This window comes from Crocodylus porosus, unplaced genomic scaffold (assembly GCF_001723895.1).
Source record: "Crocodylus porosus isolate Cpor-Errol unplaced genomic scaffold, CroPor_comp1, whole genome shotgun sequence".
In the NCBI taxonomy this organism is placed as follows: Eukaryota; Metazoa; Chordata; order Crocodylia; family Crocodylidae; genus Crocodylus; species Crocodylus porosus.
This window is the reverse complement of record NW_017728912.1, coordinates 11,108,343-11,120,075: the sequence shown is the minus strand read 5'-3', so window position 1 is coordinate 11,120,075 and position 11,733 is coordinate 11,108,343. Positions and strand designations below refer to the sequence as shown.

The following is an 11,733-nucleotide window of genomic DNA, read 5'->3' as shown; positions in this document are numbered from 1 at the left end:
CCTGCCCTTTGGGCAGGGGGCTGGACTCGATGATCTCCCGAGGTCCCTTCCAGCCCTAATGTCTATGAAATCTATGAAATAGGAATAGAGAAAAATGCAGAACGCAAGTCAACAACAATAAAATAACAAGCATTAGGAGGAATACGGGACAAGATAGTAGCTGGATTTGGTACAACAGGAAAAGTAGGTAAAACTGCAGAATTTACTGCACGAAGATCTTGTACAAAGCGATAGGTATTCTTTTCAGGGTTTTTTTTACAGGAAGAATAGGCGTATTACAAGGGCTCTTAGTTGGGACAATAATACCTTGCTTTAAAAGGGCAGTTATAACAGGGCGTATCTCTTCTTTAGCTTTTGGATGTAAAGGGTATTGAGCAACTTCGGGTAAAGGCTTAGCTGGGTTTAATTTTTACAGGCTGGGCAGTATGGATTTGTCCTACTTCATTAGCATGCTGGGACCAGAGAAACGGAGGGACAGCTTTTATGATTTTTTTTTGCAACAGAGAAAGATCAGGGAACTCAGGCTCAGGAGGTGAGCTAGCTAAAGTGGCAAGTACTGCTATCTCATTATCACAGGGAACATCTAAATAAACACCATTAGGAGAGCAATAGATAATACAGCCGTGTTTACAAAGCAAATCTCTGCCTAATAAATTAACAGGAGAACAAGGACTAAGGAAAAAGGCATGTTGATCAGAAACAGGACCAAAAGAAACATGTAATGGTTGGGAAATAGGATGAGGAACTATTTGATTTTGATTTTTAAAAAGCTATAAGGCATCTAAAGACAAGCTACAACTTTGTCTTCCTCATGTCCACTGTTTAGATCATGATATTTCTGCTGAAGAACAACTGCTTTTGTCTTCCAAAATAAAAGCTATTCTTAGAATCCCTAGACCAACTACTGTGTCCCAAATGCGTACCTTCCTCGGCATGGCTGGCTACTGTTGTCAGTGGATACTTGGCTATGCCTCTATAGTCAAGCCATTGCAAAATCTGACTCTTGTTAATACCCCTGAGCTTTTACCCTGGACTTCAAAAATCGAAGCCACTTTTGCCTCTATTAAACAAGCTCTGTCGCAAACTCCTGCCTTAGGCCTTCCCGATTATACTAAACCTTTTATTCTTTTTTTGTCATGAAAAAGACAGATTTGCACTTGCAGTACTTACTCAGACACATGGAGACAAGCACCGTCCCATTGCTTATTATAGCTCTGCTCTTAACCCTGTTGCAGCCGAATTTCCTTCATGTCTCTGTGCTGTAGCTGCAGCTGCCGTCACGGTTGAACTTTCCTCCACCCTTGTATTAGGTTATCCCCTTACTTTTGCTGTCCCACATGATGTAACAGCCCTTTTACTAAAAACAAAAACCCAACACCTTTCAAATGCTAGATTAACAAAGTATGAGATCTTGCTTCTCTCTGCTGGAAATATCACCCTAACTAGGTGCCCTGTTTTAAACCCTGCTTCCCTGTTACCTACCCCTTCAGATGGTGAACCCCATGATTCCATTTTTGTTACTGCTCACATAACAATGCCCCGCACTGATCTAATGTGATCTAATGAACAACCCCTTGCAAAACCCAGATCTAGTATTCTATGTTGATGGATCATGTCAAAGAAACTCAAAAGGTTCCCTTGTTGCGGGATATGCAGTATGTTCCTACTATGATGTTATAGAAAGCCATCACTTACCTAATATGTATTCAGCTCAAGTTGCTGAGCTTGTGGCCCTCACCAGAGCTTGCACCCTAGCTTCTGGTGCCTCTGTTAACATTTATACTGATTCTCGCCATGCTTTTGGTATTGTACACGATTATGGTCAACTTTGAAAACAAAGAGGCTTCCTCAGTTCAGGAGGTGCCAAACTTAGTAATGGGCCATACGTAAATGCCTTGTTGAATGCTTTACAATTATCTTCTGCTGTTGCTATTATTAAATGCCAAGCTAACCAGAAACCTTATGATGATGTTACACGTGGGAATGCTCTGGCAGATTCTGCTGCCAAAGCTGCGGCTATTTCCACTCCTCAGGCCACGCGTGTGTTTTTGTCTATTCCAACTGACCAGTCTCCACTGGCAAGATTTCACGACATTGCCCTCCTCCAGGATCAGGCTCCAGAACCAAAGAAACATACATGGAGACTGGCTGGGTGTTTGTTACACCCTGACCGTTTGTGGCGCTCCCCAGACGGCCGCCTGGTGGCTCCAATGGTCCTTCTTCCTCATCTTGCTCGCATACACCATGGCATGGCACATGTGAGCAAAGGGGGAATAATAGAAGCTGTTAAGCTTGATTGGTTTGCCCCAACTTTTCCATCTGTAGAGCTCAACAGTACTACCACTCCTGTCCTATTTGCCAAGCCCATAACGTGGAAAAGCCTGTAAAAACAAAGAAGACAGCACATCCCCCACCTTGGGGACCGTTTGTAAATTTACAAATAGATTTTATGCAAATGCAGAAATGTTGTTGTTATGAATATGTTCTTGTATGTTTTCTGGATGGGTAGAAGCCTACCCATGTGCAAAAGCTGACACCATCGCTGTAAGCAAAAAGTTGCTCAAAGACTTTATTTTCCAAGGTTTGGTATTCCTTTTTCCCTAAACTTTGATCAAGAAACTCATTTTACTGGACAGATAACGAAAAAAGTCTGCAAAGTCCTGCAGATCCAACAGAACTTTCATTGCCCATACTATCCACAGACCTCGGGCCAAGTAGAATGCCAAAATGGCATTCTGAAAAATAAACTGGCCAAAATTTGTGCTGAGACTCACCTAAAATGGCCAGATGCACTTCCCATAGCCCTTATGAGACCTACTGCCAACCGAAAGACTGGGCTTAGCCCACATAACATTCTAATAGAAAGACCCATGAGGCTCCCTGCCTCGCTACCTGTTGCCTCCCACTTTTGTGATATACATTCACTTAATAATACTATTCTGAACTATTGTAAGGCACTAATGAAGTGTGTTAAGGCTTTTCATTCACAGGAACAGGCAGCTCTCCCCAAAGAACCAGATGAGCCATGCCATTCTATCCTGCCTGGAAATTGGGTCCATATAAAAGTCCATCAACAAAAGTCATTGCTGGAACCTCGCTGGAAAGGCCCATTCCAGGTACTCCTGACCACCAACACTGCAATAAAATGTCAAGGACTCCAGACATGAATCCACGCTTCACACAGTAAGAAAACATCAGCCCCTTTAGACCCAGAGTCTCCTCCATATCAATCTTGTAATCAGCTTCCAGACTGGTAGTGAGCCTAGCACCTCCCACCAGGAGAGCTCAAGACCAGTAGTGAGCCAAGCGCCTACTGGGAAAAAGGATTTGCCACTATAGAGCGAAGAGGATGTGCCCCAATGACACCACTATGCCCTTTGGGACAGGAAAAACACCTCTACCTAGTTCCTGTTTCCCAAAGTAGAGTTGGTTAGCTGTGATTTGAGTAGTTCTCAGTATTTATTTTTAGGCCATCTTATACGAACTTGACTCATCAGTTATAAGAAACTCTGTAAACCAAACTACACTTTCGCACCGACAAAGAAGATCATTTCATGAAAATATGTTCTTGTCTTTAGTTAATCAAATTAAAATTGATTTAAATGTCTCTCGTTGTTGGATATGTAGTCATGTCCCTATTTAGTCTACTAGAGGAATACCCATGATACCGGTACCCATAAATGCAACTCAGATGTTAGCCCCTTATTATTCAAATTTTCATGGAAACGAAACTTGGCAAAATGTAAGTTGCAACCGGTCTGACTATGTATGATTAGCTTATGCCACCCTTGAAAAATTCTGTTGGACCTGTAATGGATCTTCTGTTGTAGTAGGAGTCAGTAAGTGTGAGGTAGAATTTAAAATAAATGGTGCTTAGTTTCCTAATGGTTCCTGGATATCTATCTACTCCCCTGCAAGTCAATTTTCAAGCTATTATTCACAATAAATGATGTCCCCATGCTGTAAAAACAGGTGGATATACTGCACTAGCTGGTCATTATTTTGTGTATAGAGATAAGGCCTATTAAAATCTTTCCTCCAGTTGGAGAAAAAGGTGCTATGTCTCTGCAGCGTATCCTGCCTTTACTATTAAATCTCACTTACCTAAAGAAAAAATTCGCAATGTTCACAAAATTACAGAAAATCAAAGATTTTAGGGTATAATGTTCCCCAGCTATGGCACAGGCTTAGCTATGTCTGAAATAAAAAAAGTTGCAGCATCTCTGGAAAAAATTGCTAATGCTACTGCTAATAATTTTGATAAAATAAATATAGAAATAAAAGAAATAAGGCAAATAACATTGCAAAACCAACTTGCGTTAAATTATATACTAGCCAGCAAAGGAGAAGTCTGTGCTTTAATAGGTAAAAAATGTTGTACTTATATTCCTGGTAATTAAAAAAATCCAGAATTTAAGTAAACATATTTGAAAAAAAGCAGCTAAATTGCATGAGTCAAATAGTTAGAATCTGAATTCTTGGTTTAGCTCTGTTTTCAGTTCCTTAGGCTCTACCGTCATTCATAGTTTGTTGATATTATTTGTTGTTTTTATTGGAGTATGCCTAGTGTTTATAATAATTCAATGTTGCTTAAGCTGTGCTGCCAAGCTAATGAAGAATAGCCCATCAACCAGAAACAAAGTATATAATTTGTATGTTAAAATAGCAAAAAGTAAAGAGAAAAAAACCCTAGAAGTTAAAAGGCTAATGGCTATAAAGATCTAACTTGTTGAAAAAAAAAAATTAAGGAATGTAAGAGTAAATTTAGTTGGGTTCTGGCCTACTTGACTAGAAAAACAGACAGAGACCAGAAGTGCTAACACTACTAATTTCAGTTATATGTTTTGAAATAAGAAATCCTGCATGTCTTATTACCCTGTGCACAGATGTCCAATTAAGTAAACTTGTTTTAGTTTCTCCAAGGTTGTATTTTTTCTCTCTCTTTATATGTCTTAAGTATAAAAATGCTTGAAAATTTAGAGAAGAAGGATTCCTTTAAAAGAGACAAGTGGGTGATTCCCCTTGCTGTATGAAATCCTCCCTGTGATAAGAGTATAAAAAAAAGCTGGCTCTGTCAGTTCTAATTCAACCACAATGCAAAGTTTAATTTGTTCCACACGCTAGAGCCCTGGTTGTATTCTTCTGATGCCTAGGAACTCCAACCAGAACTAGGATATCACTGTGTTAAGTGCTATACAAATACAGAATAGAAAACGGTGCTTTCCTCAAAAAACTTGCAATCCTTGTACTCAGGATTACAAAAACCCTAACAGCCATTTTCCTTCGTACATAAGGAAACACCCAGAAAAGTCTTGTGATAGATCCATCTATTTTTAGTTAAAGATGCAGGTGTGTTTCTCTATCAATTGGATTGCCCCAGCCCAATCATCTATTGTACATGTGGTTTATTATCCAAGACCTAAAAACATCCTTATTGACAGACTGTACTTTATATTACATGGTACAGTAGTATACCACGAATACTTCAGAATTAATACAAATGATTCTATTAGTAAAAAGAAACAGAGCTATTCAAAATACCAGCTTCATCTTTTGAAGAGTGACAGATACTTACTGTATTCCATCATCATGTGAATCACATGAAAAGGAGCCCAGCAGACAGCAAACAAAACTACCACCACCACCATCATAATGACTGCTCTCTTCTTTTTCCTGAAATTATACACAAATAGTTTGATCTGAATAATTTTGCATGAACTTCTGACTTGTCTGTAGGTCAGATTCTTTAATTATCCAAATGACTAAAAGATGCAGATATGTATTTACTAGGATTTTTTACACATGCTAAACTGCCCAATCTCCTCTTGAAATAAAAACAGTAGCATATATATGTATCTGATGCATAACTTAAAAGCTTGTTCTTAACACTTGTAGTTGTAGTGTGCAATTAGAGAATATAATACACCCCAGGGAATAATGCAATTATGCACCCATGTAATTTTGCGCATAAAATGTATAACTGTGCATAATCACATAATATTTCATAATTCCCCAGGGTGCAGCTGGTAAGACAGGAACAGGAGCTCCTGTCTGCAAGAGGGGAGGTAGGCATGGGGGTGTGAATGGGTTTTGTGGGTGGATATGGGCCCCCCACTACACACCCTGCACCCTCTGGTGCACAGCCCCTGCCATGGCAGCAGCAGACAGCGGTCCCTCGGGGCACTCCTGGCCAGGGCACAGTCCCTGGTGGCACATAGCTCCAGCAAATCCTAGGGGCTGCATGTAGCTCCTGTCTGTAGTGTTGTGAGCCTCACATGCTGACACAGAGCCAGCCCGGTCTGGCCTGAAGGCACGTGCGAGCAGTCCTGGGCGAGGCCAGCTACATGCAGCCTCTGGGACTTGCCAGAGTCATGCACTGCTGTGGGGCTCTGCCTACTGCAGCCAGGAGACCCCAGAGTGCCTGGGGGCTGTGCATGGTAGGGACGATATGTGGCAACAGGAGCTGTTCTGGGGTGGGGTGGGTTGTGGTGGACAGGGGCTGCGCACAGAGCGGCATGTGGCAGAAGGAACCACCCCCCTGCCACAAACCCCACACACTCCCATATCCACATCCACCCACAGACCCCACACACACCCACACCCTCCACAACCCCCATACCTTCACTACACCCCCCCCCACAAGTACCTGCATATTTTTCTAAAGAAGGTTGAAATAGTGTTACATTTAGTTTAATTTGTAAAACAAAAGTAATTATGCATCATTTTGAATTTTTTTGCACATAATTCTTGGGGTGCACTGATAAAGATTTTCTTGGTTGATACCGACAGCTGATTATTCATCAGGCATACTGACCATGTAGCAAGGCACTAAGATGTGCCAGCTCCTTTAAGGATGAAGCAGCCTGGCCAAGGAGCTTTGCTGGCTAAGCAGAGCACCATAGCTTCAGATTGCTGGGGTAACAGCCTAAGGGGGTAATTAGGGAGCACCTGCCAGCATCACAGGACCAGGAGGCAGGGCTGGGGATTGCAGTTATTCTCTCTCTGGCAACTGCTAAGGAGCTTCTGCTGGAGGAAACTGCCTGAGACCTGGTGCTGCCTGCTTTACTATCCAAGTGCTGGAAGACTCGAGGGAGTCCCACAGGTACCTAGGGCTGGGGGGCATGTTACCCTGAGGGTGGAAGCTTGTTCCCATAAAATGGGCATATAGCACTGTTGGTATTTCTAGTGTCTGAGTTCTAGACCAGGGACATACACTTTTGTTACTGTTTGTACCAGAGGACTGGGATGAGGCTATATGGGGAAGTCTGGAAGCCCCATTAGTGCCTAGAGAAAGGCACATGATTTGGGTAGAGCCCAATGTCAGGCACAGAGAGAGAGGGGCACTGCTGGGGGGCAGAGGGGCAGCTACAGGGGCAGAGTCATAGCACCAGGAGATTGCAAAAGTAAAAGATAGTTGTATAACACCTGCGAGGCTTGGGACATGATATAGGGCTAGTTGGAGTCATGTATTATGTCCCCGAGTACTACGGCATTAAGGGAGCAGCCTCTTGCCTAGAGCCTTCTATTTATTTTAACTCACCATTCCCATGGCTCCTGGACAGGCAGGGGATGCATGGCCAGCATGCAGCTCCTGAGGCAAAGGTCGCAGGGCAGAGAGCCCCAAGTGGTCAGCGGGCAGCCCACGGCCACCCTTGCCCTGCGCACAAATCTGAGGGGGCCACATGCCTTCCCTGGGGGTGTGCACAGCAGCAGGGAGACACTCCCCCATCCCCACTTTCCCTGGACGAGCCGCCCATCACTCCGTCCCACTCTCTGCCCTGGCCCCGGGGTCCCATTCATTGTCCTGGCTGGGCAGCAACCCCAGCCCAACTCCCTCCCTCATCCTGGGGAACCTTTATCCATACCTCTTTCCTTCCCCATGCCTCTTCTCAACAGATTTACCTGCAGAGTATTGCTCTCCACCTGGTCATGTGCGTGTGCGCAGCTGCACATGCGAACGTGGCATCCAGAAGGCATATCGTATTAATTGGTACATTATCTGCTACACCAGCCAAAATAAGCTAATAATGTTAATTTGCCTTTAATCGGTCCTGATCTGATGTGCCACTGATATATCAGTACACCGCTACATAATTCCCTGGGGTGTATCATAACTCTACTATTAGACAAAGTTTTGCAACTCTTTCTTATCATCACTATCCCCTTGCATATGTTTTAGTACTGGTTGTCTAAGCAAACTTTTTGAGCTGCTGCTTTATTACTCTCTTTGGATTTGATATTTCATGTGCTACTGCCCTGTTTTCTATGGACATATTTGGTAGAACAGTGTTTCCCCAACCAGTGTGATGCAGCACAGAAGTATGCCATCAGAAATTAAAAGGTGTGCCATGGAACTTTGCCAGGGCAATGAGTTACAATAAGTACAAGGATGGGAAATGCCTTAAGAGGTGTGCCGTGGATTTTTTTTTTATTATTGTAAATGTGCCTTGGGGTGGAGAAGGTTTGGAAACATTGTGGTAGAAGGTGCCTCACAACAGAAAACAATTAAACAAACTAGAAAAATTAAAGGCAAAGCACAATGCAGTATTTAAAGGTGGTTTAATTGTAACACTAAATAACAAAAAAATGCAAACAACTAGTTATCAGGTTTTAATCATTCATTTTAATTACATTTCAAACAAAGTTTTCATCTCAACGGTCACAAGAGGTAAAGTGACATGAAGGACATTTAGAAAATCTTTAGAGAGTCCTGTAAGTTAAAACATATCAACTTAATGCCATTTAAAAAATTTTAATATGCTACTCTTATTTCTGAAAGGCTGATTAAAAACCATGGTTATGGCCACAAATTAAATAAAGAACTTCCCTTAACATATTTTTGATTTTACTGATCATAACTGAAGAAGATTCAAAAGGGAACTCCATTTAGTTGGTCCCAGTCTGACTTAGGAAAACATCATACCATGCTTTCTTATATACCACATGCCCCAGAATATAATATGCACTTTGTTTTTAAAAGACAGAATGAAGAAAAGAAGATCTTTACTTGTAGAAAGTAACTGACAGAGCAGCAGCAGACAAGGAGCCAAGACTGCCCACTGTTCTGCTCCCTGTGGATTCCTATAGATCAGAGGTTTTCAACCTTTTTGAGTCAGTGTTCCCCTGGTGGCCGGATGCCAAGTGTGGGGTCAGCAGGGGGTGGCGCACAGCCAGATGCCAAGCTGGGGGGGCTAGTGCATGGCCAGATGTGGAGCTGTGGCAGCCACAGCATGCAAACTTCCCCCAGCCCGCACATCCGGTCAGTTTGGTGGTGCCTGCGCGGGATGCTGCATGGCAGCACTCCATCCCCGGCTGCACGTGCCCCCTAGGGCCTTCTTAAGTACCCCCAGTTGACAACCTCTGCTACAGATCAATGCAGATTTTACTTTTAGTTTTACAGGTAAGAGGCAGAATCTGGTCTTACTGTATTTCTCCCACTCCAGTTGCCATCCAGCCCATTTTTTGGGAAATGGGTGCGTGTTGTATGCAAGACGACACAATGCTACTTTTCCATTTTCTAAGCCCTTGGTCTTTAATCAAAAAAATCTTTGCTTTTGAAGGGGTGCCCAACATGGCATTCATTAAAAGGTCAGTTTTGAAAAAACAAAGCCTTTTAACTTGTCTCAAATGGGGCACACAATTATGAAATCACTAATCACCTGTTGCAAATCTAGGCCATACCTCTTTTTATTTCATACCTCAGCCTTGTGGCCTCTGAAGGAAACCATACCTCCCTCCTGTTCCTGTAAAAGTTTGCTTTTGAAGGTTGACAGTTTTAACTGGATGTCTTACTCTACAAACCTTAATATTTTAGACATTTCGTTTCCGTGAATGGTTTGAAGAACTGAAGCGTCTCCCACTCGTTTCTTGATCCAGAGTTCATAACCAATCTTACTGTACAAGAGGAGCATCAGCATCAGTGGAAGGAGAAACAGTATAACAAGAATGAAGGTGGTATATATCTTCTGATGAACAGGGCTGGTCCACTCTTCTAAGCAGCAAACATACTCTTTTTCATATAGGAAATCATATTTAACCTGCAGCAATTTAAGTGGAAATGAGTTCCTGTTACCCTACTTTTGAAGAACTGGCATATTCAAATGCTACTTGCCATTAATATGATCAAAATTCCATTTAGGGATCTTTCAAGTGAGATGATTCTTCTAATTAATTTCTATGTAAAGGGTTAGATTCATGCTGGCTGACAGGGAGCGCAGCAGGTGTTCTGACTGGCACCTTTGCACATTGTTTAGGTCAAGGACAGCAATTTTGATTTCTTTAGGAAACAGCTGCTGAGATCATGTGCTGAAACAATGTACTGTCCTAGCCACAATCATATTTGATCAATACCTATAAGACTACTCTGATAGGATTGTGTTGTTCTTAACCAGTGCAATAAACTGAAACAATGACCTCCATAACTAGACACAGGAGGTGGAGCTTGAGCTAAGAAATCAAGCTATTCTGCATGATGCATACTTGTATCTTCTCTGGATCAAGCTCCAGTGGAGACCTGCAACACTTCCTCATCAGTGGGTTACACTGGTTGTCTGCGTAACTCCAGTCATAAGTGTGTGGCAATACAAAACAACCCAGACAGCATAAATCCTTCCCACACCCCAGAGTAGGTCTCCAATTTGAAAAAATAAAAAAGCTACCCACAGTATATCGTTTGTGATGGCATTAAAATAGTACCTATACTTCTTTCCTTTAACAATGACACTACTTGATACCAAGATACAAAGTCTACTACTGAGCCAGTTTATGACTAGTTTCTGTTACCTCCATTTTAAGAATCACTCCTCTCAAGTCTTTGGGATTTATTCAGTCCTGTTACTATCCCCTTCAGTAACACCCTTACAAGATCTAAGTTTAAATTGGAAATGCCATTGAAAGCATCCTACCTCGAGTTGCTGCACATGCCACATAGGTGACCCAACAATAGCTGCCAACAACCAGACTATGCCTGTAAACAAACAAAAAAACAGCAAAGCCTTTTACATACTTAGTAGAATAGGAAAGTGAACTTGAATGAGTTTAACTTTTTAACCATTTCTATTGGCAAAAAAGGTGATTTGGAATACTGGTATTGCACATAAAAGCTACCTTCCCCTTTTTCAGGTACTTCATTCCTTTAACTCTCAGTGTGCTTTAATCTAAAGGTAGGCTATTTTTGATGCATAAACATCTTTCCCGTGACCGTGCAAGTGTATTATTGCCCAGTGTTCTCTCTTGCATGGCATATATGAATAATGAACATTGCCTTGGCAGTGCTTATACTTCTTCATCTGGGATGGTACGTTTCAGATTTCTCTTCTAGATCACCACAAAAGAAAGAAAATAGATATAACAAATTTATCAAAAAAGTCTAGTTGAAACCTAGTCAAGTAAAACATACAGGCATACCTCGGAGATATTGCAGGTTCGGTTCCAGACCACCGCAATAAAGCAAATATCACAATAAAGCGAGTCGCACAAATTTTTTGGTTTCCCAGTGCATATAAAAGTTATGTTTACACTATACTGTAGTCTAAGTGTGCAATAGCATTATGTCTAAAAAAAAGTACATACCTTAACTAAAAAATACTTTATTGCTAAAAAATGCTAACCATCATCTGAGCCTTCAGCAAGTCGTAATCTTTTTGCTGGTGGAGGGTCTTGCTTTGATGTTGATGGCTGCTGACTGATCAGGGTGGTGGTTGCTGAAGTTTGAAATATTGTGAGAATTACCAA

At 41.9% G+C, this 11,733-nt stretch overlaps 1 protein-coding gene across 3 annotated transcripts in view; it reads right to left on the bottom strand.

Moving 5' to 3' along the window:
- The window catches only part of QRFPR (pyroglutamylated RFamide peptide receptor), a 46,501-nt gene that overhangs the window by 6,501 nt on the left and 28,267 nt on the right, over positions 1-11,733 (bottom strand). For 2 of the 3 annotated variants that reach the window (XM_019534029.1, XM_019534028.1), the window contains exons 3-5: positions 10,905-10,966; positions 9,802-10,037; positions 5,576-5,673 (exon numbers count right to left, since the gene is read on the bottom strand). In XM_019534029.1, coding sequence (XP_019389574.1) covers positions 5,576-5,673; positions 9,802-10,037; positions 10,905-10,966 — 396 coding nt within the window. Of the gene's footprint in view, positions 1-5,120; positions 5,192-5,575; positions 5,674-9,801; positions 10,038-10,904; positions 10,967-11,733 lie in introns of those variants that run through there. The other variant, XM_019534030.1, reaches the window with a different exon arrangement.